Here is a 27,822-nt window from a genome sequence, read left to right on the forward strand (position 1 = left end):
GAGATAGTTAAATTCAGGACGAGTAATGCTTTCTCTTTTGATTTGGAATCTAAAACTTTGGACATACGTGACCAACCGTCTTTAGTGTGTTGCCTGCCATAATCTTATAAGCGCAACATTTAAAACTAACAAAACAGCTATAATTTAAAATCCATCGTAACGAAATTAAGTGTTACCCTCTTTAATAACTGCCACATGAAGTGTTATCAACTAGTCCGTGACCAGTTCATCGCTCATATGGCAATACCCGACATTCCTCTTGAACTCAGTTTCATCAGACGAGTGCAATGGCTTCCTGATCTCTATGAGACGTCTGTCCGTCTCCAGAGCCTGGTTCTTGTATTGCAAGTCCTTTGTCACGCGCCCGTGGTGGTTGAACATACCGTGGTATGTTGTGCTAGGAAAAATATAATAAAATAGAATATTTTTCAGTCCACATAATTCAGGCTCCCCCCTAATTTTAATAAGAACAAGCAAAATTTTAGGTAGCCTTATTTTCGAGTCAAAAACTTCCAAAAAAGTCGCACATTCAAAAGTTACGTGCCAATATATTTTTTTAAATAAAAAGACTTATTTCTCTAGCCGTGATACGGCCCCAATCTTAGTCTGGTGTGGCACCGGTTCTGCATACTTGCGACTACCCACCACAAGATACATATTTATAAAATTAAGGAGTCTTTAGGTACTTACAGTGCTTCTTCCAATTTCTTTTCGAGCATGTTGTGACTCATATGAACCCTTTCGAACTCCTCGATCAGGCCACGCATGGGCTTATCCTGAACTCTTTCAAGGACTGGTCTTCTTGTCCGGGTTTCCAATCTGGTTTCCACCAGTTTCGTCGGGTTTATTTTATCCGCGACTGCTGCACGAAGCGTTTCAATCTCCCTGTCGAGTTTTTGCAGATTCTGCTCAAGCTAAAAAGTTTTGCAACAAGATTAAATGATGACCACAGAGCAGATACGAGTAGGTACTAATCTCTTTATTTCCACGACCCTAAACGAATAAACGGTTTCTGAACTATTTAAACCCAAGTTTCCTCACAACATTCAAAATTTGTTCATGTAATTTACCTTGTACTTCTGCCACTCCATCTCATTCCTAGCCCTCTGTATGTCAAAGACCCTCCTCCTCATAATGAGCTCGACCTGCTGGCTCTGGGCGTGCATCTGGTTCCTCGCCTGCTCGCGGCTTTTGAACATCGTCTCTCGAAGAGTTTTGGACTCCGACATCAGCTGTTCTGCTATCTTTATCGTGTTTTCTATGCAGTGGACGTAACTCTCTTCTGTCATTGATCTGGGGAAAAAGCTCACATTTGCCTTTCTTGGAGGGCATCAGATTACAATATCTTAGGGTTTAGTAACATAATTTATTTAATTAAATGATAAATTAGTTAAATAAATCCTCTGATAGCAAGTGCAGAATGATGAATAGACGTTTCCAAAATCCCTAAGTACACAGAAGAGATTCGGATCCAATTTACTTACCGGGTAAACGTTTTTGGACCATCGAAAAGAAAGCTAAAACAACGTCACTTACTCTGTGGGGACCCTCGTAGGATCTAGCTTGAAACTAATATCAGTGCTGTCCCTGGTCAGGTCTTTGACGTGGTACTCCAAGTCGAGGGTTTCGTCTTTATTCTTGATCTCGCGCTCCAGGCGGCAGAGCACATTGGTGAGCTCTTTTATCTTCTCCCAGCCCATGTGGCAGACGTCCATTAAGACGCGTTTGCTATTCTCCGCTATATGGAGTTCCTAAAAATGTGTTGAATATATGAAGCCTGAGTTCTAAGAGTTTTTTTTTACTAATGACCGTTTCAAACGTAAATAAACGAACAGTTATCGGGTAAGTTATGTTTACGAAGCAATAAAAAAGTAAGCTATTGACTCCCAACATTTTATTTGTTCACCTTATTTAGTTCCTCTCCAAGTTGGTCTCTGGTCAGCTCCGGGGGCACTCTCTGATCTCTATTAGAGAGACACTGAGATATCACCATAAACGGAACTTGAAGGGACTCCAAGTGGAGTTCGGTTGCATGTTTCTCTTCTTTCAAAGCTCTTATCTCATCTCTTACGCATTCTCTTGTGAACCTCTGCTTTTCCCTCCATGCTTGGACTTCGCATATTCTGTAACGAACACGACGAGAAAATTCGCCATAAACATCAATAAGGTTGGTTCGTCAGTAAGACAAATTACATAGTATCTACATGGTATCTATCGTACCTATCTACAAAGGCCTACAAAGTATTCGGACCGAGCAAACCGTACCTATCCCTCAACAACTCGTTGTTAACATAGGTATCCCATCTCGTGGTTACCGAAGTCTCGTTCCTCAACTGATTGGCTCGATTTCTCAACTCATAAGACTCAAATCGACGAAGCCTCGCTTCATTTTGTAGCCTCTGAATGTTTCTTGTCCAGTCTAAAACAGTCAAAGGTCGATGGGGCTTCTCAAAAACAGGTATTGTAGCATCCATTATAAAAGAAAAAATAAAATACTAAGCGCCTAAACTGCTCAGCTATGAGACAGGGAGTTAATGGTGAATTTATTGTTTTATCAATAATTGTCTCGACGCTCTATGTATCTCTCTATTTACAGCAATGCAAGTAAATACAAGTACAGGGTAGAGTAAGGTCTTTTCATAGGCTGTTCGGAGATCCTTTTTATTGTTACAATTTTAAAAAGATGTAACTTTAAATGCATCTTCTGCATCGTAGCATAATACAAAACTGCGAACATAAGTTTTACTACTCTACTTTAATTAAAGCCGGCGTAAAAGATATACAGTTGTTTCTACGAGCATTACATAGCTACATTTTTTTAATGATCTAGAATTTAAAAACTAGATTACTTTATATTTTCAGCTTGAAACTCATTGCACTTTTTTCAGCCACACCGGAAATTGAAATCATTTAGACCCATTTGAGCACTTATATTTTTTTATGTGTAAAATAAATAATTTCATTTTCCTTTTAATTGTTCGAAAAAATATCATAATTTTAGAATGAGGTGTACAAGGTCACAAAATCGCCATAAAAATTAATTAACTGAATAAATGGAAAAAGTTGGCCTCTTGCACCGGAAACACAAATTGACATTTTGTCTAGTTGTCAGTCATAGACAAACTTAGGAAAAGTTTAAATTCCAATATGGCCGACAGTTGGCATTTGCAGTAAAAGTCAGCCCAATGTTTGTTACGCTATTAAAAATATTACAACATTGAATAAAAATAGTGTAATTTGCTGCATATTTTCAGTTGTTGCTCAGAAATTCAGTATTGTTAGCATTTGTAGTGTTCCATCGCCGTGAAAACTTAAGATGTAAGTAATTGGTAGATGTAGGTTTCTTTTATTTACAACGCTTGGTTTATTTACACGGATTTTATGAATTAGGTACGACGATAGACGTGGAGGACGCGGCGGGGGCCGTGGTGGCAGCCGCGGAGGCCGTGGAGGCGGCAGAGGTAGTTCACGGGGAGGACGGTCTAGCGATCGCTCCCTAGAGAGAGGAAGTAGCCGCTTCGGTAGCAGCCGCGGCGGTCGGGACGGGGGCCGCGGGGGACGCGACGGCGGCCGAGGCTTCGGAGGTCGCGGCGGCCGTGATGACTTCCGAGGCAATTTCAAGAATGATCAACCGGGTGGTAATCTTAGGAAAATCCGCTGGGACACAATCACTCTCACTCCGTTCCAGAAAAACTTCTATGTGCCGCATCAGAACGTGCAGTCGCGCAGTCAAGCGGAGATAGAGGCGTATCGCAGCCAAAACCAGATCACTGTGAAAGGGCGCGATGTTCCAGCGCCGAGCATGTACTTTGAAGAAGGAGGGTTTCCAGATTATGCTATGAAGGAGATATTGAAACAAGGCTTCCCTCATCCTACTCCCATTCAAGCTCAGGGTTGGCCTATTGCACTGTCTGGGAGAGATTTAGTGGGAATTGCTCAGACAGGGTCTGGGAAAACTCTGGCTTATATACTGCCAGCAATTGTCCACATCATCAACCAGCCACGCCTGCTGAGGGATGAGGGACCAATTGTACTGGTGTTAGCTCCAACTAGAGAGCTTGCTCAACAGATTCAACAGGTTTGTCTGATTATATTCTTATTAGTTTCTGTTTTTATAAAATGTGTTATTAAATGACAAGTTGACAACTATGCCTGCTACTATTGGATTGAGACAAGATTGCCTGATATGGGATCTTATCTACATCAGAAGGACCACAATTAATAATTTGTCTCTAATACCTAATATAAATACTTTTAATTACAAAATGTAAGATGAGTATTTGTTTTCCATTGTGCTACTCCAGGCGTTGATCTCAATGAATGGAATCGCTGCGGAGATGACGGACAATCCGAGCGAACTGGAAATAGTAAATTTATCCAATTACATAAATAATTTGTAGAACTAGCTTATTGCAGGCAGGCTATGTTCGAAAACCTGATGAAAAATTTACATATGTTTAAGAATATGTTTGATTGGCATCCCAAAATTCTAAATTTTCTTGTTACTAGGTGAGGTTTCTGAACGTAACCTTGATTTTTTTTAGTTTTGGGCACAAGTATTTTTGTTATTTCTTTTAGACCTTGCAGCTTATCTGTGGAATGCTTACTTTACTGTGTAGTTTGTTTCAAACAGCAGTTTGCATATCCTCACCATTCTATTCTATATGTATTATATCATCTTCTTAAAATTTTTGAAACTATCTGTACACAGATGTCTATAATAGACTGGGTAGAAAACACAAGTAGTTTGTATGTGGGGGTAAACTGTCTGTGAACAAACAGAAACTCATGAATATTTATAAATGTTTGATCTAATTTCAATAATTCGGGATTTATATTATCATATACCTACAACTTATTAGATGTTATTTATCACATATCCAGTAGATTTTCTTTATTTTTGTTGTTTGTTTTAATCAATATATCTGGTATCCCTTTTGTCATGCTTTCATATTATTTTTATTGTTTATAAGTATGTAAGAGCAGATTAGGTGGGTTAGGCTCAATTCAGTAATTATTATATGTCCAATATGTGTTCAAGGCCAGTTCGTTCAGACATTGCCATTCTAGCAATGTCGTAATAATCAGAATCTATTAAATATTCTTGTTTAACATACAACACATATGGGCATGGCAACACCCACTTAAATTCATTTAAAATACAAAAAAAAGTCCTGGAATGAGTCATCTACTAATTTGTCTGTCATCTCCTATGATCCTATCTTATATCTCTTGCAATATAAAAGAACAATAGATCATTTAATACTGTAACTTGCGTGGATTCACGCTAATTTTCACACAAGATAATCTGCTCTTACATACATAACTATGATTTCTAAATCTATTTATCTAGAACAGTGAATGTAAAATCTATGCAGGAATTAAAGGTTTGTGTGCTTTTGCAGGTGGCCAATGATTTTGGTCAGAGTGTGCAAGTCCGCAACACGTGTATATTCGGTGGAGCCCCTAAGGGACCGCAGGGCAGGTGCCTTGAGAGAGGCGTGGAGATAGTCATCGCCACACCAGGACGGCTTATTGATTTCTTGGAGAAAGGTGAAAAAAAAGATGTTTATTTGTTTTGCTTAATTTATTACTTTGTTTGTACCTATACAGCCATGACACATAGTTAGCAATACATATTTAGTTGTCAAGTATAAATAGGAAACTACAGTACAAATTGCAATTCCGTTATCAAAAATACAATAGTTTGATTAATCAATTGAGTAAAAAGCATAGGAAATTTTGGTCTTTTGATACGCCAATTACAACTAATGACCTTTCTTGTCTACAGACACCACAAACCTTCGTCGCTGCACCTACTTGGTGCTGGATGAGGCAGACCGCATGTTGGACATGGGTTTCGAGCCTCAGATCCGCAAAATCATTGAGCAGATTCGACCGGACAGACAGGTAAACATACCTATATGCTGATAACACTGAAATCTCACCAACACACCTAAATCCTTGTAATCTTAATTCTGGTACTTATCTTCCTAGGTTCTTATGTGGTCAGCAACCTGGCCGAAGGAAGTACAGAATCTAGCTGAGGAGTTCCTTCATGACTACATCCAGATTAACATAGGTTCTCTCAGCCTGTCTGCGAACCACAATATCCTTCAGATTGTAGACGTTTGTGAGGAATGGGAGAAGAATGATAAGCTGATCACACTGCTCACTGAGATATCTTCCGAGGAGGAAACTAAGACCATCATATTTGCTGAGACTAAGAGAAGGGTGAGTTTTTCAGGGTATAAAGACTGCGGGATTTCCTAAAACGTGTTCGTAATCAGGTACAATTATGATACCTATCTCTAGTTGTATAACCCTTATTGACGCGAATTTCCATCAAGGTGGATGAAATAACCAAAGCTATCAACCGTGCTGGTTGGCGGGCCCTAGCCATCCACGGCGACAAGAACCAACAAGACAGAGACTATGTGCTCAACCAGTTCCGAATGTCCAGCGGCGGTATACTAGTCGCGACCGACGTCGCTGCCCGTGGCCTTGGTAAGTACTAACATCCTGTATTTAGAGGAAATAACGGAATTTTTTCATGTTTTACTGCAGGGAACGGGTGTTTGTTGAGTGTTAATCACCACGCTTGCTCAAGGCGGATTTGCGATTTTATACTTTAGCTGTCGGTAATTGATGTCCAAGATAAGAATATGCAAACAACTTCATAAAAGTTTACTAAATCGAACCCGCACACTCGTTCTTGAGAGGCAGGTGCTTAAACCAGTAGGCCATTCAGGAAAAACGCTAGGGACATTGTGTTGTGAACTTGTAACATTGTTTAGGGCTGAACAAAAAAATACCAGCACAGAACTACCAAATATTATTAGCACTTTTCGCTTGCAAGACACTGTAAGTTGCCCAGAAGTTACTATCTTATGTTTGTGCCACCGATCAAGTTTTTAAGTTTATAAATGGTGGTGATTGTTCCCGCCAACTGATGAGGGCATCAAACAAAAGATGAAATGACACAGTTGCGAGTAAGATAAACACTGAAATGAGTAAATATACCTCTCGCACTGTAACACCGGGGTGTTGTAATGGTCTAAGAGATGTCAGGGGCGTAGTGGAGGTATATGGATGCCATTGCTAAGTGAACAACGCATAGTTTTCATATTATGCTTATTCAATGTGAAAATAGGTTCCAGTATTCACGTTTTTTGCACAACAATACTCGAGAAGATATACTTCCACTTTGAATTACGCTAGGATCTTATAAAACTACTAAGATAGATGTGAAATAAATGCAATATTTAATGAAGTTATGGTTTATGCAAGAGGTGGCTAAAAGTGAATATTGGAACAGCCACCAAGTATCTATAAACACAGCAATGGTACGATGATACTGCTATATTCTCGGGCCACGATAAACTTATATATTCTGCTGGTAGATATTTATATTTAAGTAATGTTTCCTATTATAATATTTAACAATTTACTCTTTAGATATTTTATAACGGGCTTGAAGTTATTAACAATATACTTTCGCCACGCTAACAGTGTAAAAATCTACCACAGATACAAACATCTTAGCCCGATAATAATAAAATAAATTTCCATGACTGACTTGGCATTATTCTCGATTGTTTTTCATTTCAGAGGCGCATGCGTGCAGTGTTAACGGCTAGACTATGGTGTGTTGCTGACCTGACCAATACCTTGTTACCAATCGTAACCAAACGACAGTCCTCTGTCAGCGCACACTATTTCAATATGAGCATGCTGCCTCTAAACATTAAACTGGGAATTGTGCATAATCAATTAAACAACATGGTCTTATATTCAAGAGTTTCCAAATTTGGGGTTCCCATTTGGCTATAGAGTTAAAATTTAACGTAAGACCATATTAGAGCAATACATGCTTGGTTATTTGTCATGAGAGATTTAATATGAAGATTTGGCCTGCCCTACGCAACTGACAGCGCGGTAAGAGGGCCTAATATAAGTCAGCACACCGTTTCTTGGCCTTCACACTCCGGACTGACGGGCATAATACAGTTATTTCCAGTTTAGCGGAGCCTGAGCAGCCGACACGCCTCAAGGTAAATATTATGTGTCTTACATTGTTGGGATGAGCGTTCTGATGCGGGACTTACGGCAATCGGAGAACAGAATTATGATTTATCTATCCATTTGCTGTAGGTCCGCATGTGTCAACTAAACATTTTCAAATTATACAAAATAAGAGTTAAGATAATGGTCGTTTTTGTGGTCCTTCCTCGCCTTTTAGAGCTCTCATCTCCCATAGCTTATCTTGTCCAATACATACATTTGTTCTACGAGAGTCATCTCTTCTTATACTAACGTGATGGCTTGGGCGCAGATGTGGAGGACGTGAAGTTTGTGATAAACTATGACTATCCGAACAACTCGGAGGACTATGTGCATCGTATCGGTCGCACGGGCCGCTCGCACAACACCGGCACGGCATACACGCTCTTCACTCCTAATAATTCTGCTAAGGTACATATTATTCTTTAACATATTATTTTATCCATTTTTAATTCACATATACAATTATAATTTCTTCTACTTTATTTTCTTTAGGAATAATGCTTTTGTATATTTTTATACTATTAACTTATTCTCAATGTTTCCTAAATGTAAATATTTGGTGTATATTGACAGGCTAAAGATCTGATGAATGTCCTGCAAGAGGCGAATCAAGTGGTGAACCCCAAGCTGATGGAGCTGGCTCAGTGTGGCATGGGATTCAAGGGAAAGTACGGTAAGTACCCCAAACAGACATAACTTATTTAGGATTAGAGATAAAATTATTCACCCAAGCCTTTTCAGTCTTAACTTTCCCTAATCATACTTTTTTTGTCCACCATCAGAAAAGAGATTTTGCACAGGCCATGTTTCATTTTTCTAATATGTAATACACAATTTTCTTTAGCAGTAAATATCAATATGTAGTTTATCTCTATGTTATCACCCGAACCGCAAGAGAACTCTTCCCGCACCCGGGTAATTTATGAGTGTGAAGGTAACAAACATCCATATTGCCATACATAGTTTATAGGTACACCACGCTTAACTATACAATCTTAATTCCCAGGTCGTAACCGCTACCGCGACCGCGACGAGAGCGGCGGCGGTCGGTTCGAGCGCGGGCGCGGGCGCGGCGCGCGGGACGCCCGCGGCGCGCGCGACTCGCGCGGGGGCCGCGGCCGCTTCGGGGGAGACCGGAGTCAGTACTGATTGTGTGTCTTGTCTTGTAGCTCTCTATGTGTGTTGTGACACGCTTTTTATCGTTTTTTTGCGAGTTTTTTATGTTATTTTATGTTCCTTTAACAAGTCTTAAAGTTAGCTTGTTTTAAAGAAAATTGATAAAAGTATTGTTTTTTCTTTGTCAAAGAGGATTCACCCGTGATACAGGGGATTGAATTATAAAGAGTAGAATATCCCGATCCCAATTTTTTATCTAAATCTGTTGAACAGTTTCTGTGTCATTACATGGAAACAAACAACCTGACCTTTATACAACAAAGAAGACTGAGCGTTGTAATATTTAACTATCTATTTATTGTTTATTTCCTTTTACAACTATTTGTATCTAACAGGAAATAGAGAAATATTGCTAATTTCGGGCTTAGACAAAGCCTGTAACCAATAGCAACCATTAATCGCCCAAAATAATTCAATATAAATCCCCCTCCAGGCTCAAGATGGGACGACTCAAACAACGACTATGACAGCAACCAAAGCTCATACAACACGCGTTCATACAACCGAGACAGCAGCCGCGACAACTTCCGACAGGACAACGGCTTCCGAGGCCGCGGCCGAGGACGCGGCGCCGACTCCCAGCCCTTCCCCAGCAACTACAGCTTCAACCAGAACCAGGGCTTCAACGTACCACCCCCGACTAGCTACTACAACATGTACGCCCAGCCACCACCGCCCCCAGCTAACAAATTCGCCGCTAAATAGAAATTTTATTTAGATTAAGATCAACTGGATGTGATGTGAAATTAGTGTTCATAGGATAAGGAGGTCGGCTTTCATTTGAGTGGTTTTTACATTACAATAGGGCGTAATTCTACTGAATACGGCCTAATAGATGCAATATTATTAACTAGTATATTAGGCGATTGTTCTCGTCTTTGAAAATCACTCAAATGAAAACGGCCTTAGCTTGTAATGTAATTCTGAAATGATAACACCAAACGGGTCCCTCCTGTAACTAATTTTACAGAAACGAATAGTTTCACTCGCGTCTAGTTGTAAAATGATAATAGTTTTAATTTTTATTTTTAAGTTTCTGTGAAAGTGATGCTTGGAATCGGACCTATGAGGTTATAGACTCTATCATATCGTATTTTGTAATATGGCAACAGATTTGTATACGTTTAGCGTCTATTTGAACTATGCAACAATATACAAGAAACTATATTTGCCAGTTTTCACTTTTATTTTAAGTATTGAAGAATAATTAGGATATTATTTACAAGAGCATTTTAAAATTCAGGATGATGTCTATACCTGCTTACTATAGTTTCAAGCTAATATCTGTGTTACTACATAGCTAAATCAGAATAGGATATTTTCAATTAGATTCGTATTTTGATCTCCGATAGTAGAATTGTGCCACTTATCAAGTGTCTTATGCATAGAATAATAATGTTTTATCAGAATATTCGTTTCTACAGCACATTAATATCCATAGCTCATTGCACCAAATCTTAGTTTTCTAAATGTAACATTCCTGCGTCGTGTAACTCTGTGACAGCATTATACTGGTGATTAATGTAATAAATTGTACAATTCACAGATAATAAAGGTTAATCGAATTTAAGAATTGGTTTTATTGTTAATGCCTGATAATCCTTCACTAAACGCAGCATATAGGAACGAAAACACTTGCCATTTTAACCCTCTGCAGCTGAGGTGGTAGTCCCACAGACACCGCAAAATACAAAATCAAGTTTTTTACCGTCATTTTTCAAATTCGTGCGCCAGCTCTTCGAGTACCTTCCTATAAAGGGCTCGCGCGTCGGACAGTGTGCGAGGGGCGGTCACAGTGAGCTTACTTTAGCGTGGAGGAAGAAAAGTGTCCACGGGACTACCACGTCAGCGTCAAGGTAAGTTTCCACGAGACTACCACCTCAGTCAAATGGTTATATCTTCATAGTGTCTCCTAAACTACCACGTCAGTAACCTAGTTTAAATGATTCATTTTTAGTGTTATTTTCCAATTTTCCTGAAATATTACGTTAATATTTTAATTACTTATCAATTAACTTGAATGCCAAGCTAACTGGTGTTAAGTACCGAACAAGTTTTTAGATGGACATCTCAAGCAACAACCCTAAACTAGGGACTTCTGCTCGTAAAAGAACATCGGCTGGAACTCTCAAGAGACATGAAGGGGAAATATTGAACTAACTGTAACAGGAAAGTGACGATGCCTTTAGTGTTAGGTATTGATGATAAAGATGGAGATCCATTAGTTTCGATCCTGAAACCGAACGCGATGAAGATGACGCCATTTCACGAGGAGAAGAGTTTTAGGCATGGATGGGGGTCCCTTCATCTCCGGTAGTCCGATTTGTTCCACTGAGTGATAAAACATTTTGTTATATTTTTCCAAATTAAATAAAAAGACAAACTAAGTATCGTTGCTGTGATTGTTCGAAGCCAATTTGCCTTCAGTTCTCTAAGCCACTGTGTGATAATTGCCAAAAAAGGTGTGACTTTGAATCAGTCTAGTTTATAATTTGACCAACGAATGTATCTCATTTTTCCAACACTGATTCATATTATTGTGAACTTTTAAAATATGTAATTGAAAATTTGAAAAAGTTGATTTTGTTACTTTTTTTAGTTCATAAATGATTAAGTAGAATTTTTCAGACTGATTTGACATAAGTAAATAAAAGTTGTTTAATTTTGAAAGTACATTTTCTTCTTTTTATTCCAAGTTAATTTAACATTTAAAATAGGCTATAAATCTAATAAATATCAATAAGTTTGCTGTATAGTTTAATTTTACAAAAATATTTGCAATTGAAGTGGTGTCTCGTGTACTACCACCTCAGTTGAATTGTAAAAATTTGACCACGTCAGTTGCAGAGGGTTAATTTGGAAAAATATAACAAAATGTTTTATCACTCAGTGGAACAAATCGGACTACCGGAGATGAAGGGACCCCCATCCATGCCTAAAACTCTTCTCCTCGTGAAATGGCGTCATCTTCATCGCGTTCGGTTTCAGGATCGAAACTAATGGATCTCCATCTTTATCATCAATACCTAACACTAAAGGCATCGTCACTTTCCTGTTACAGTTAGTTCAATATTTCCCCTTCATGTCTCTTGAGAGTTCCAGCCGATGTTCTTTTACGAGCAGAAGTCCCTAGTTTAGGGTTGTTGCTTGAGATGTCCATCTAAAAACTTGTTCGGTACTTAACACCAGTTAGCTTGGCATTCAAGTTAATTGATAAGTAATTAAAATATTAACGTAATATTTCAGGAAAATTGGAAAATAACACTAAAAATGAATCATTTAAACTAGGTTACTGACGTGGTAGTTTAGGAGACACTATGAAGATATAACCATTTGACTGAGGTGGTAGTCTCGTGGAAACTTACCTTGACGCTGACGTGGTAGTCCCGTGGACACTTTTCTTCCTCCACGCTAAAGTAAGCTCACTGTGACCGCCCCTCGCACACTGTCCGACGCGCGAGCCCTTTATAGGAAGGTACTCGAAGAGCTGGCGCACGAATTTGAAAAATGACGGTAAAAAACTTGATTTTGTATTTTGCGGTGTCTGTGGGACTACCACCTCAGCTGCAGAGGGTTAAATAAAAAGACAAACTAAGTATCGTTGCTGTGATTGTTCGAAGCCAATTTGCCTTCAGTTCTCTAAGCCACTGTGTGATAATTGCCAAAAAAGGTGTGACTTTGAATCAGTCTAGTTTATAATTTGACCAACGAATGTATCTCATTTTTCCAACACTGATTCATATTATTGTGAACTTTTAAAATATGTAATTGAAAATTTGAAAAAGTTGATTTTGTTACTTTTTTTAGTTCATAAATGATTAAGTAGAATTTTTCAGACTGATTTGACATAAGTAAATAAAAGTTGTTTAATTTTGAAAGTACATTTTCTTCTTTTTATTCCAAGTTAATTTAACATTTAAAATAGGCTATAAATCTAATAAATATCAATAAGTTTGCTGTATAGTTTAATTTTACAAAAATATTTGCAATTGAAGTGGTGTCTCGTGTACTACCACCTCAGTTGAATTGTAAAAATTTGACCACGTCAGTTGCAGAGGGTTAATACGACTCTGGGCTAGGACGACGAATTGGGAACCATAACCTTTCAGTCGCTCCTTCTAAAGCTCTGGTACTCGGCTACATCCGGTTAGACTGGAAGCCGACCCCAACATGGTTGGGAGAAGGGCTCCGAGGATGTTGAATCTAGGGCAGTCAGTAAAAATTTTGTTCTTTCATGTGTAAATTAACTGAATTATCTATACTAATATTATAAAGCTGAAGAGAAGAGAGAACCGATTTGAATGAAATTTATGCATAGATATTTAGAGCTTGAGACAGGACAGGTTTCTTTGGTTTTTGGATGGTTTAGTTTGTACTAATTACATATCAAATAAAATATCCTTTCAAATTACACAGCTTTATTATCCATTTTTCAAGCACAGATGCCAACAAACTCATTCATACTCTTATGTAAAGTTATCGGCACGGATATTGAGCCCTGACCTTCACCTGCGCAGAAGCGATTTACTGCCTTATGCGTACGGGTGCGCAAAGCGATCCCCACTCTTCCGCCGAGAGCTCAATATCCGTGCCGGTAACTGTAATTAACTTGAAATAGTAGGTTCTTATGATCGCCTTTTTTCCCCAAAAAGGTTCAAAGTACCTAAATATAAGCAACAGTGGGAGCAACACATTACACCTATTCTATTTAAAATTAAAATAAAACAAAAACTGTTGTTAAAGATTTCATTTATTCCTACATAAATAGAACAAGATGATTGCAACTTCCTAAGAACCTTGACAATACTTCACAACGGTCAACTATCACATGGCGCTGATATATGCTGACTATATTCTGAAGCTGAGTAAAGGCGCTGATTACATTAATGTCCGGAATGTGCTGGCTTGTCAGGGTCGACGTAGCCGAGCTGCTCATCAGGGGTGTGGGGCCAGAAGGTAGGCTTGTTGATGGGGTCGAGAGCTTCCTCTGGGTAGGCATCGCGGTAGTCTTCCATGGTCATCTGGTCGTATGGCAGCAGGGCCTTGATCTCGCTGATCTGTTTCTGGTAGCTAGAATGATTTGAAATGGAATATCAGAAATTTTTGTATATGAACGTAGTATTTTCAGGAACATGAATATTCATAAAATCTGCAACTGAGATGTGAAATATAGGATACACAGTTTATTATCCTGTCTAGGCAAGGACTTAAATAATATTGAATTTAATAATAGCTTGAAGTTGATAGTAAACAAAATAAAATGTGGCTAATTAATAATCCAATTGAATTAAGCCATGGCAAAATCAAACTCAAAATGATGTCAGAGAGAGAGAGTAGAGAATGAGATTATTGGAGCAGTGTTGGTCTATAATTTGTTCATCATAATGAAATTCTCTATTATATCACTACTTCCTATGTTGCTATAAAATTTTGTACAAAATTGTGTGTGGGCACAACACTACACTGCTATGTAGAAGTTATTTACTTACCCAGCAATGTTAGCGTTTGATTCCTGGATGAAGGCTTCGATGGACTTCTTGACCTCAGCCCATTGTGCCTCGACCTGAGCGGTCTGTGTGTCAGCAGGGTACGGCACCTTCAGAGCTTCGTACTGCTTCTGGAAGGTGTCAACCATACCGGGGATGGGCACGGCATTCTTGTACTGGGCCCAGTTGATCTTCGGCGGCTCAGGGGGGTTAGCCAAAACCCTACAAAAAGCAAATTAATTAACCAAAAACTCCAAACGAAAATTATGTAATCCATCGATCAAAACTAACCTTCGGAGATAAGTGTCGGACTTAATTTTGAAAGCCGCAAGGTGGACCTTCTGTTCGGCCGGGACCCTCTCGGCGAGGGCGGCCCAGTTTACGGAGCTCTGTGCAATCCTTTTCGCCATTTTTCGGCGATTTTTCTTTCTACAAAATTACAGGGCTGTCAGGAAGTGGTCAAACGATAATAGACAACAGTAGTTTTCTTTCAAAATTCTGATTGACATACGCGGCTTTTAAGCCAATGATTTGAAAGAAGTTGTCTATGATTTCTTCAAACAAACTGCAGTTTTGTTTGCTTATTACTCGAGTTTTCAATATTGTAGAAGATGTAAATAAAAATAAGCACAAGTAGTAATTGGTTATATTAACTAGGTTTGGGTTGATTTATTTTAAAGTGCCATCTTCTGTACTCTATTCTATGTAATTATTGATGAAGTACTGGTTATCAAAAACAGATGGCGCTTGCGGTACCATTTCATCATTTCAGATAGGTCCGAATAGTTTTTTGCATATCAGGGTTCTGTAATACTTATGTAAATGTTTTCAAGTTCTTATAAATCTATGTTTACAAAGGAGATGGCCAAAAAAACACCCAGAGTCGACAGGAACTTCATATGTATGATTGGATTCAGTATAATTTGTGGATTTTAAAAAGTATTTCAAATCATCTAAAAACCATGGGGTTCTCTTTTTATAACGCTTTTTCGATCAAGATTTTAGTTCACAAAAAAGTTTACTTTTACTGTTTGATGTTCGTTAGAAGTTGAATGCAGACTCGTGATTGGACCATTTTGCATTGCTAAGTCATTTGTTATATTTGACAATGTCACATGGCGCGATTTTCAAAGACAATTTCTCCAAAAACATTTCATAGCCAGTTGTGAAGGTTGCATGTAACTGCGAAACCTCTCCAAGTAGGTAAGGTCGGTGCTTAATCGTATCTGGAGTGGTTAAATACAAGACCTTTTAATCACTAGGCCAACTCTGAAACTATGGGGTTATTTTATTACTAGTGGCTTGTATAATGTTAGTTTACTTTGCTTTTTTATGTCCCTTGACGTTAATAATCTTTAAAATCAACATAAATTCAACAGAACTTATTTTTGTGAAAATATGATATAGCTCCTATACCCCATGGTTTTCAGGCTGGATTTTTTGGCACCATCAAAGGTCAATAATAATGAACCCATTGGTACCCATTTCGTTGCTGTCGATTCTGGTTTTTTTTTCTATGAAAAGGAGAACATTCATTTCGTACCCAAAACTGAAAGTGCCGGCCAGAAGAAAAAAATAGTAGATTCTTGTAGAGAAAAATGCCCTGAAGAATTTTTACTATTACAAGAATTGTCTACAATTAACCCCTAGGCTGCTATTTGACTTTGAAAATACCAAAAAATCCCACAATGTTTGGAGCATTACATTACAGTCCCAAACTGGAGAAGCCAGCCGTTGCCTTTAAACCACTCCTATTTGACCTGGGAAGTCATCAAATGACCCCCCTCTCGCCATGAGAAAGTCAGACTTTTACTGACTCAAACCCATCATGGGGACACCAGGGCCGCGATAATCCTTTCGAAGAATCCCGCAGCCCCGGTAGGCCTTGTCCCCGCAAAAATATCGTTCTATTCTTGTCGAGGATGCCCTGAAGATTTTTTATATTGTAAGGAACGTCTTCGGTTAACCCTCAGACTGCTATTTGAGTTTATCGTGAATAAAAATCTATACTTGAATGTTACGGCAAATAACGTCCACAGTATTTTTTTAACTAATCGAACGTCTACTAACTCTGTCGAATAATCCCGCAGCCCCGGCAGGTTTTGGTCACCCGGGGTTTGCTGACACTCTCTGGTCTCCAAGAGAGAGACGGAGGGACGATGAGCCACTCGAAATTCTATAGGGGCGAGGGGGAATGGGATGCCTTCATCTCCTTCTGCGAAGCATGCCAGAGAAGGATGCGGTGGAATAACTGAGAGATCGCGCCTCTCATCCCAGCCGCTGAGGTGAACGTGGAAGACACCACGCGCGTTGGGTGTCAAGAAGACTCCCGCCACCTTAGGCGTCGGTCTGTGGGCGGTGAATTTAGAGAGGCTCATCGTCCCTTCGCCGCTTTAGAGTCTACAGGCCCGTGTCGGCGGCGAGCGTTGACCCAAGCCCTCTTCAGACAGTCAGCAAACCCCCGCCCGGGTGTCACCACTGTGCGGACAGCCCCGAGGACACGGTGGACCACACAGTCCAGGAGTGCCCTGCGTGGGAAGGGCACCGCCGGGTCCTCGTCGAGGCTTTGGGCGGCGGCGACCTCTCGCGTCCGGCCCTGGTTCAGGCCATGGTCCGGGGCGAGAAGGAATGGGATGCCGTCGCCTCCTTCTGCGAAGCGGTCATGCTCGAGAAGGAGGAGGCGGAACGCCAGAGAGTTCGCACCTCTCGGCCGCCGCGCTGGACCAGGTAGACACCATGGGCGCCGGGTGTCGCTAGATGACTCCCGGCAACCGTAGGCGTGGGTCTGTGGGCGGTGAGTTTGGGTGGCTCATCGTCCCTCTGTCTGCTTAGACGACAGACCCGTGTCGACGGCGCGCGTTGTTCCACGCGCTCCTCAAAGAGATGTCAGCATGCGGGTTGTTCGAAAGAGATACCGCGGCCCTGGTACATAAAAGGCCTATGACGGAACACGACGGTTTTTAGTCAGTAAGAGTCTGACATTCAAGTATAGATTTTTATTCACGATAAACTCAAATAGCAGTCTGAGGGTTAACCGAAGACGTTCCTTATAATAGTAAAAAATCTTCAGGGCATCCTCGACAAGAATCGTACGATATTTTTGCGGGGACAAGGCCTATCGAGGCTGCGGGATTGTTCGAAAGAATTACCGCGGCCCTGGTTTCCCCATGATGGGTTTTAGTCAGTAAGAGTCTGACTTTCCCACAGCGAGAGGGGTCATTTGATGACTTCCCAGGTCGGGCAGGAGTCGTTTGAAGGCAGCGGCCGGCTTCTCCAGTTTGGGGCCGTAATGTAATGCTCCAAACATTGTGGGATTTTTTGGGATTTTCAAAGTCAAATAGGAGCCTAGGAGTTAATTGTAGACAATTCTTGTAATAGTAAAAAATCTTCAGGGCATTATCCTCTACAAGAATCTACTATTTTTTTCTTCTGGCCGGCACTTTCACTTTTGGGTACAAAATGTTCGAGACTTGAATGATCTCCTTTGGCCATCTCCTTTATTCAATCCTTGAGATCTGACACTCAGTTTTAACAGTAGCCAATAGGTAGTTCGGGATAGTTAAGGCGGCCAACTTTCCGAAAACTGAATGCGGGACTTAACCTTTCGTGAAAAGGAGGGGGGGGGGGGCATTGAAAAATTATCGGACGGGACTGATAAAATAAAAACCGTAATTTAACCTATCAATATCGTGTCACAGCGTGCACTAATGTCTTATTTTCAAAATCATTAGGCCTCACGAGTTCAGTAGAAATAAAGAGAACGAGATTATATTATAGGTAATCTGTGTTCCTGCACTGTTGAGCGTGCGCGCAGGTTTGTGTTGTGTAGAAGTGTGGTAGAAACATAGGGATGCGGGACATGCGGGACGCATACAACGTTTTGCGGGACTATTTTACTAATACTTTCAAAACGGGATTTCGTCAAGCATTGCGGGACGGTCCCGCAGAATGCGGGACGGTTGGCCGCCTTAGGGATAGTTGGAATTGGGAGGATGATGATACAAATAAAAAAAACGATTTCAGTTGATTAAAAAAAAATATATAGGTTATAGTATTCTGAAGAGGGGTAATTATATTTGTAGGTTTATTAGTACCCTAGCTACTGAACTGATTGGTTTTGAAAAAAACGTATTTTATAGTTTTGTTGACCCAATTTAACGTGACTTTTGTCACTATAAGTTGGACCTAACTTGCCACTCTCATCTCGAACTCCGATTTTGAAATTAAACTAAGCTCCGAGTTGGAAGAGAATGATGTAAGTTCAGGATTTCACATATCCCGTCGCTCTCTGATGATGATATAATTGATATATCATCGAGAATTTCCTATATTCATATAAAATTAAGTATTTTATGTATGGCCATGAATAAGTGTAGGGCAGGAAAGCCGGGATAATAACAACATATTTATATAAATACATTTATTTTACCTTTGGTTCACTTATTTATTAACAGAACTATTCTAATTACACAATATAATAAATTATTTTAAGCAAACATTTTCCTTTTTTTGATACTCTGTCGTCAGAAATCCTGATTAAAATAAATAGTAACTTTTTACGTAACCAAAACTGTTTGTATATTAAAATAACAATGTCAACATAACGGTTTCTCCCACGTAGCTATGTTTGAGGGGCTATTTATCCTAATTGACTTTTACATATCAGTCTTCACAAGAACTATTATTATTACAATATTTTGCTACAACTCAACGTGACAATTATTTGCCGTGATCATGAACTATTTTTGTAGAACATTGTTTTAGCAATGAACACTACATTGCACATTTGCTATACGCATTATAAAACAGAATGAGGTCACAGTTTCAGAGAACTTGTTGATCATATTAAATTAAAGATAAAAACCAAGAGCAATAAAAAATGTTACTTTCATAGCTCAAAAATGAAAACAGCACTTCTTTGAAAAACGTTGATCGAGTTCTATTAATAGCGATTTACATACTGTGTTTAGAAGTAGGCATAAAGCGAACTATTCGAAATATTGCAAAGGCTATGCATGGAAGGTGCTGGCGAAAATAAATTAAGAATTACAGGGACTCAGATAACTGCATATTAGCTTAACTGAGTCAGTAAGAACAATTATATTGGAATTGGAAGTGTCCTCATGAATCTCGTCAAACATTTGTCAGGTCTTTTTGAGGCGGAAACAGACTAACCAAATTGCAATCAATTACACATTTTAGTGCCTGGATCCAATTTTACAGAACTGAACGATCGTATAAAAACTAAAAATAATTTATAACCTAAAGGAATGCATTCTTACGTTTAAATAATATTACATATATTATAATTATTTTCTTATCGCATTAAAGATTATTTATATAAAAAATAAAGGTAATATTTTACTTTGGTTAAGTTAACTGGTAAGCATCAATTATAGCTATTAGAACCTGATTTTATATACATATGTATAATTAATATTTACAGGAATTAGATTTACTGTGCACTCACTAACACACTGTCTTTAAAAGTCGTTAAGTTGTGCATTGAACAGTTACATAGATTATTTTGATCGACAGCCCAATTACACAAGGCTGTTTAGACCGTAATAGATTTTGTATGTTATAGTTAGGAATAGATAAGAATTACAATTTGTAGTGAGCATACAGTTTCTAGTACATAAAATCATTTTTATTTCGGTCTAAAAATTGCAATCCACTTTTTACGACGTCGGCGTTCTGTTAATGAGATTCATAAACGTAGGTAAATGCAGAATTGGGTTAGCACTAGGTATCTAGCGGACATAGTAAACTAAAAGAAACTCTAACGGGTTACACCGCAATTTCTACGGAACCCAAAAAAAAAAACAACCAAATATACCCACAAGTTTTAAGCAAATTAAATTACACTTTCCTGATGCTTAGGAATTTCTGTGTAAACTAAAAACTATTTTGGACGTTTATTGATTTACAATACAACGATAAAACTTGCAATCAACTTCAAACCATAAAGAATTCTCTCAAAAGAAACATTTCGTTTCGCCGATAGATGTCACTGGTGTATTCATAAATTGGCGGGCTTATCCTTCATGTGGTTTCGTTTTTCGGCGTAATGCGGGGAGTTAGAAGAATGGCCCATAGTCCGGCTTCCCCAGGTTGTCCGTCGTCCCACGGTGCTGTTTTTGCAGAACTTGAGTAGATTGGCGTAGGCAGCCCGGTACTGTCTGTTGGTGGCGGCGTAGATCAGTGGGTTGATGACGCTGGAAGCCCAGGCGAGGATCGAGGCTATAATGTGCAGCCAGGGGTAGGTGATGCCGTCGTCTGCCACGTTCATGATCATGAGGGGTAGGAAACACGCGAGGAAACACAGGAAGATAGTCAGCATGAGAGTCGTTAGGCGGGAGTCTTCTTCTTTCTCTTTGGCTGTTTGGCCGGATAGTTTGCTGTGGACAAGGAAGAACATAAGTTTATTTTAGTTCACACGCTTGTCACCAAAATAAGTATGGAACCTTTAGCTTCATTCGAATAATCACGGATGCTACATGAATATTTAACAACGGGACATAACATCCCGGGAGTATTACAAACTCTTTCTTACCCCACCACCACTTTAAGCCCAACATTACCCAACCCACCACCACATTAGCCACGCTAGTGACATGTGATCCTCACCCACATACACACCTGCGGCCCTCCAGCTTCCTCTTACTCTGGCGCACTCTCCAGTAGATGCAGGAGTAAGACACGATGATGACCACGCACGGCAGAGCGAAGCCGAACACGAATAGATACTTCTTGGGCGACTTGCCGTCTTTCGGTAAGATGGTGCAGGAAAACGTGCTGGCGTCTAGGCCTAGCTGGCCCCACACGCCGAGGAGGGGTGGTACCTGGGAAGAAAGTGTTGGTATTATAAGGCTGCTTAAAACAAGGCTTTGAACTTGTCAAAGAACCTACCTAGCCTCACTAAAGTTTCAATAAAACTGCTTCTGAATATCAAAGATCATCAGAAGGATTTTTTCAGAAGATCTCTGTATGCTTAAAAATATACATATATTGATGAAATGATGATTAGCCCTATCAAACCAAAAAACTAATACGCCATGACGGAACAAAATAATCAGCAGCGTCAACATTTTATTGAATGCGGGTTCTCATAAAGCGGAATTATTCAAAAGGGTGTTAATGTCAAGTGGTATTAAAATGCAACAGCTCGGAGTCATTAACGCGATTCCCACTGTTGGACTGAATTGCTGTTTCACGACTGCCTGTAATATGAAATGCAGTAATTGAGATGACTGTGTGAGTTGTGGAAGGGAAATAGGTTTAGTACACGCTAGAGGAGCTCTAGTGGTGTGGCGCAAGTTACAGAAATGAGCGTGTTAGTCTCGTCTCGTATGGTCTACCATGTAAGTACCTAGACGAGATGTAGCTGATGTTCGTTGTGATTTTCATTAGTTATTTAAATAATTTGTATTGAATGTTTTATGAGAGCCAAACAACGGTGTCGAAAGAAAAAAAATACTTTTGAAAGAAAATATACTTTTGGATCAATACAAATACTTATTTTAGAAGGATGTGTCATTTAATTTGGTGCTGTTTAAATCCGGGTTTTTCGGAAATTCTGTAACTCTCTTTAACATTTTCGTCGACAGCACATTCCTTTGGTTACATCATAGTAATTAATGAGTAGGTACGAGCGGAGGATGTTAGCTAATTCAGGACAATCAACGCGTGGAAGTGCAATGAACTAATTCTAGCTTCCTTTATTACCATAAAAGTTTATTTATTTGGGCTGGCAACATAGTTGCAATGTACCAATGTGTACCAATGGCAGCGTTGTGTGTGTTCCCAGTAACGGATAAAATTATTATCTTTTTGATTCCAGTAATAATTTAATATTGTTATTGTAGGACTGGTGTAATAAATTGTGTTTTTTGTTCCGGGTCCCTTTATTATTTATGACTGACTTTAAACAGATGGTTCGTGCCTATCGTACATTTATTTGATTTTGTTATTGTTTAACGTTTATGACTTTTAAATAATATTTTTTTTATGTTCTTTAGATGTAATGTATCAAGTGTATCTGCCGGGTTCTGATGAAAATAACATATCTCTATAGAACAAACAAGTGCTTTCGACTTAAATTATTTTAAATGGCTTGAGACTTGCTTAAATAAAATTTGTTTTACGAAACTGTGCCTATTTATGATAATTTGCATTTCCATTTCTTCCCATAATGATTCTGTACACTTGGGCAAAATGTTCAATTTAACAAATCTCAAGCGAGAACTTGATGAAAGCTGGCGTCGACTGATAGACTGATTTGTGTTTTGATTCCAATGTGATGCAATTGTTTTTGTTATAAAAATACCTAGAAATTTTGTTTAAACGCCGTCCAATGATTGATAGGAACCATTTGTTACAATATTCTTGTGTATTTTATGTTTGAACGTAATGAGAGTGAAAATGCTTGCAATTTTGAGGAAATGCTCATAGTCATTATCTACATATGCGTTTGATGAATACACAACACTCGCGTATGTGAGTGACCATAATGAGATGTATATATTTGAGATCTGCACTTTCAGTATCAATAAACGAATACACTGAGCACAATTAGGCACTTAACTTTGTATGAACTTACCATCAGTCCGAATGAGACCAGCCATATAAGCAGCAGTTGCACCCAGATCTTCGTAGTGGTGTATATTTGCGAGTACATGTCGTAGTATGCGATCAGAGTGTATCTGAAACAATACGCAGAAATCAAACGCACTGTTTTATAGAACAGTACCTATAGGTACGCAAGTATGCGGTATCATATAAATCTAGGTTATATTTACATACACGGTTCAACTATTTTTAGACGTAAAAAGGTAAACAATTTACTAGAGGAAGTAAAAGAACCTATCTACACGTGGATTTTAAAATATTTGGAGCGTTCCTATTTTAGTGAACTTCAGATAAAAATATTGAGGAAATAATAACATCATTGGTATTTAGAGTTTCTAGTGAATTTGTATGGTTCGATAAACACACTTGAAATTGTTTACTCTCTCACTTATAATAGGGCCACCCTTGTGAACGAACCTCAACGAGAAAGTACTTTAAGCTGATTTATGATAATAAGATCTAACTTATGTACAGGCTTAGAGAGGACTTATAATATCTTAAGCCATACGTTGCCGTGAACTTTTGTAGTCAAAGTTAACATGTGTTACACGAAATAAGTTCTTAATTTAATTACGCACCTTCTTAAAGCTGTCGCTATCATCAAACTAAGTCTGAAGAGATTGTTTGCTTGCACGCGCTAATCTCACAAACTTTCGGACCGATTTGAAAAAATAATCTTTTAAGATATAGAGAAAGGTGCAAGATATAGAGGGCTATCATCAAACATGGTATACGCAGACATGAGAAGTAAATAGAAGTAGCTGGTCCATCTCCAGTCTAATTAAAGACCAAACATCTCACAATTAAAATTACCACAAGCTTTTAACCAGCAGTTTTATTTGACGCGATAAAACAACAAAGTGTCTCCACTTAAGTTGATAACATTTACTTTTCGCTTTCATAATATAATCACCACTTCACAACACTCCCTTATCTGGCGTGGGAAAGTGAGTATGTTTACCAGGGACCTCGGATTAGATAACAATTTGTGGCTTAACTTGTTGGTTCACTGTAAGGATTGATATAATTAGTTAAATGGTGAAGGACGTGTCTGTCGGTGCCTTTGATAGTGTCTGCCTCTGTGCCAGTTGCGATGGATTTGCATTGGGAATCAATTACTGGTATTATGCGACTGTGATTACGCTAGGCTGCCTTGAGAGCTGTTTTAGTCTAATGTGATCCTTTTGAAGTTATGACAGCAAAGGCCGTGGTGCTCTGCACTGATCGATTGTAGTATTGTTTGCAATTGTTTGTTGTTGTAATTCAATGAAGCGAGGGTGAACTTTATCAAAGCAGGAATTATGATTGGTTATTTATATTCCAAAACAAAGGCCTTCATGTAGTTCACAATAACGTGTCAAATTATGATAATAATTCCCTTTAACAGCAACAGAAACGGCATCTAAATCACGATCTTAATGAGCCGCTTTCCCAACAATCACATCAACAAATTAGAGTGCATTACTTACAAAGCCTTTAACTGAAGGCAAACAGAACAAAAAACTAGAGGCACAGGCCCTCATTGTGCACAGTGGGCTCTTTGTGCCCCGGCTACTGACCCATCGTCAATGGGTTTATTTTTGTTTGGCTCGAGCCCTTCGCCCACTGGGCGGGACAGATGCGCTCACAGATGGAACTGCGATGGATTAAATCGGTGACGCCAGATGCAAGCGATCCGTGACGGCAAATATTGCTTTAAGGTTTTATTTACTTTTATATTTTCGGATATGGATTTGGATATGTGTACAGGAGGGTAACAATATACGGAAGATTGATAAATCAACACTTATACCTGCCTAACTGTGAGGATAATTTAATTAGAGCGATTATTGAAATAGTCCTTAAAAGAACGAAGGCAGGGAGCATGATACATTTATGTACTTTTCAGGTACAAAAAGGCACATCATTGCTACAATCTGTCTTATTTACAATTGACCCTAAAGGCAATGACTTAAAATGCGGTGTTTGATCTACCTTAGGATAAGGGCAAGAGGATGATGATGACCAACCTTATTAGTAAGAAATACCTTACAAGCATGACTTTGAGCAAAGAGGATAAACAATTTGTAAACCTGCTTGGTTTTTTAAATCGCTTTTGCCCACGACTTGCACCACCGCCTAAGGTTTGGGCATTTTATTTCATCTTGCATGTGGTTATTTCATAAATGGAACTTAAAATGCGTGTGCGCAAATGTTTCGAATATAATGTAGGTCAGCTGAAGCACGTAGCGTGTAGGAGGGTACCTTATCCAGAGTCATTTGGTAGGTGGTAATCGTGTAAGCAACTGCGCTGTTTTTGGTTTGAAAAATATTGCTTCATCTTACGTACCTATTACATGGAGTAAGACATTTTAAACAAGATTAACATCATTTTTGATGATTTTGAGAACTTAAATGGTCAGTGTCTTAACCTGGATTTAGAAAAAATATTTTGTTCTTCCCTTGATCATTTTTGTTGACATCTTTTTACTTTCATCGAAAGAGTCTGTTGATGAAATCTAATTTTAGCAACATGCTTTTCGCAAATACATATCCTTGCTAAATACTGTCATATTTATTTAAAAAATTAAAGTGTAACTAAAAGACCACACCCCCAAAATGCCATTACCAGCAACAGATGTACCTATTTATAAAACCAGCCTCTTGAAACAGGTGAACCACGCAAATGATTTGATTTACACCACCTACGTCGTTTGGCTAATACGTGTTATGATGTTATTCTGCACTGTACAGGATATTGCGATAATCATAAGATCGATTTAGTGCCAGAACACTAAGTATGTGAGTATTGAAACTGTACAGTACACGGTACACTGGTATGGTGTAAAATGTGGCTTGTAGATGCAGCGTCGTGCAATGTGAGTCATGAAAGGGAGTGAGTTTGACTATAGCTTTCAGCAAAATCACGAAGGCCTAACTTGCTGTATCTATTACAGAATTTATAGGCAAATAAATACCTAAGTCAAGTAATCAACAAAATTGGAGATGAGTTACATGCACCACAGTTTTCAGAATTCGATTATTATGTATCTTAATGTCTTAGTAGTAATTAATGCACCCACAATATTATCTCTGCATCACCTTAAGGTTGACTGGAGAGAGTGCCTATGGCATTAAATCCGCCTTTATAACATTTAATTATGTTGCATTTTAAATAAAGAAATACTTAGCTAATAAATACTAGCTTACAGCTAGAGTTACACTATTTCTGCAATAATCAACACTGAAAGTTGAACAAGCTTTGTTTTTCTAAGACTGAAAATCCTTTTAATTAGGTTAATGTCATCAATAGTTTCAAAACCTAGTGTGAACAATTTTATTGCCGCAACATCTTGGAAATCCTTCGTGCGTAAGCGCAGTCAAACCAAGTCAACGATAACTCATTTAACTCAATTTTATTCGAGTTTTACGATCTCTTGTTAATGTTTCAGATACATTCCGATTGCGACTTATCAAGTGTTCTAGTTCGTATATTTGCTATTAGAACTCATTTTACTATTTTACTCAGGGTTTCTATCCAAGCACAGACCTAAGCGAGAATAATTCTGATTTGCCAATGAATGTTAGTTTTTTGTTTAGAACTTATTTAGAACAATGCTGATTTAATTTTACTAATGTTTTACTTACCACGCACCGAAATAATTTGCAAAGTAAATCTATATTTACATCTTAAGAGAAGGGCACCTCTTAATACGCAATTAAGGCGAATCCTGAAAGCTAAAAATAAAGCAACGTGTTTTCGAGAAAGGCTCGTAAGCATATAAACAAAAATGTTTATTATTTTGAATTAAATATTTTCACGTTTATCGGCCATTAGCGTACTTATAAATTAAGTTCGAATGTAAGCTGCTGTTGAATAATTTGAGTCTGGTTGAATGTGTTTCTTTGAGTGTTTGACCGATATTTCAGTCAAATTGGTTTCATACAATTTTCTCTATAAACCTGAAGTAAAGGATTTACTTATATTGAGCGGCTGTTAATAAACTATTCCTGCAACTACGGGAAGATTAAGAAGATATTTTTTCTTTTTGTTGAAGGTAGGAAAGGATATACAATGTATTCATATTCTATTATTATTAATTTCTACACAACATGCACGACACGAGAACAACAGTGTATATGTCACCGTAAGATTACAAACATCGTTAGATTACAATCTATCTCGAGAGATTGTAAACTGTCGAATTATTGTGAAAATAACATCTGATTGCAATTTAACGCATTATTTTTCGCTATATTATAATCTATCGATGAGAAATTGGCAAATTGTCAACTGTCCGAAAGCTCTCCCTGATTGGTCAGTCTTTTTGTAAGATCGACCAATCACGACCAGCCGTTCTGTTGCCATGGAGTTCCCGTAGAGTTAGGAATGAATTTGTGTTTGAAGACAAACTATCTAATTGTTTTGTTATTTTTTTTATAAAAGTTTCTTATAATTTTCCAGTTTCATTTAAATAAAACT

The 27,822-nt window shown here is 38.5% G+C and overlaps 4 protein-coding genes across 7 annotated transcripts in view; 1 reads left to right on the forward strand and 3 right to left on the reverse strand.

Moving 5' to 3' along the window:
* Window positions 1–210: 210 nt before the first annotated feature.
* LOC110375584 (tektin-2) lies at window positions 211–2,536 on the reverse strand. Its single transcript, XM_049851974.2, has 6 exons — window positions 2,266–2,536; window positions 1,907–2,123; window positions 1,537–1,751; window positions 1,071–1,293; window positions 691–914; window positions 211–397 (listed from the first exon to the last, which is right to left on the reverse strand). Exons 1-6 carry the CDS (start codon window positions 2,472–2,474, stop codon window positions 211–213), a joined length of 1,275 nt encoding a protein of 424 aa, XP_049707931.2. The 5' UTR covers window positions 2,475–2,536.
* A 587-nt stretch (window positions 2,537–3,123) lies between these two features.
* Window positions 3,124–10,816, forward strand: LOC110375554 (uncharacterized). 3 transcript variants are annotated; one of them, XM_049851945.2, is made up of 11 exons: window positions 3,124–3,318; window positions 3,391–4,078; window positions 4,305–4,367; window positions 5,406–5,553; window positions 5,792–5,910; window positions 5,998–6,234; window positions 6,351–6,507; window positions 8,336–8,475; window positions 8,641–8,740; window positions 9,074–9,205; window positions 9,677–10,816. In XM_049851945.2, coding segments are annotated over exons 1-11 (2,058 nt in total). In that variant the 5' UTR covers window positions 3,124–3,316; the 3' UTR covers window positions 9,949–10,816. The 3 variants fall into 3 exon arrangements, with proteins under 3 accessions (XP_049707902.2, XP_049707903.2, XP_021189371.3); XM_049851946.2 differs by having other exon boundaries at window positions 9,074–9,218; window positions 9,677–9,896; XM_021333696.3 differs by lacking the exon at window positions 4,305–4,367 and having other exon boundaries at window positions 3,125–3,318.
* Window positions 10,817–13,975: 3,159 nt separating this feature from the next.
* Window positions 13,976–15,222, reverse strand: LOC110375576 (ATP synthase subunit d, mitochondrial). The gene is made up of 3 exons (XM_021333731.3): window positions 15,021–15,222; window positions 14,733–14,951; window positions 13,976–14,313 (listed from the first exon to the last, which is right to left on the reverse strand). Exons 1-3 carry the CDS (start codon window positions 15,137–15,139, stop codon window positions 14,127–14,129), a joined length of 525 nt encoding a protein of 174 aa, XP_021189406.1. The 5' UTR covers window positions 15,140–15,222; the 3' UTR covers window positions 13,976–14,126.
* A 3,912-nt stretch (window positions 15,223–19,134) lies between these two features.
* The window catches only part of LOC110375577 (protein trapped in endoderm-1), a 38,978-nt gene continuing 30,290 nt past the window's right edge, over window positions 19,135–27,822 (reverse strand). Inside the window, exons 4-6 of one of the 2 annotated variants that reach the window (XM_021333732.3) lie at window positions 23,332–23,434; window positions 21,360–21,574; window positions 19,135–21,130 (exon numbers count right to left, since the gene is read on the reverse strand). In XM_021333732.3, the coding sequence (XP_021189407.3) occupies window positions 20,752–21,130; window positions 21,360–21,574; window positions 23,332–23,434 (697 nt within the window). In that variant the 3' untranslated portion in view covers window positions 19,135–20,751. The remainder of the gene's footprint in view (window positions 21,131–21,359; window positions 21,575–23,331; window positions 23,435–27,822) is intronic. The other variant, XM_021333733.3, reaches the window with a different exon arrangement.

Source organism: Helicoverpa armigera, chromosome 11 (assembly GCF_030705265.1).
Source record: "Helicoverpa armigera isolate CAAS_96S chromosome 11, ASM3070526v1, whole genome shotgun sequence".
Lineage (NCBI taxonomy): Eukaryota > Metazoa > Arthropoda > Insecta > Lepidoptera > Noctuidae > Helicoverpa > Helicoverpa armigera.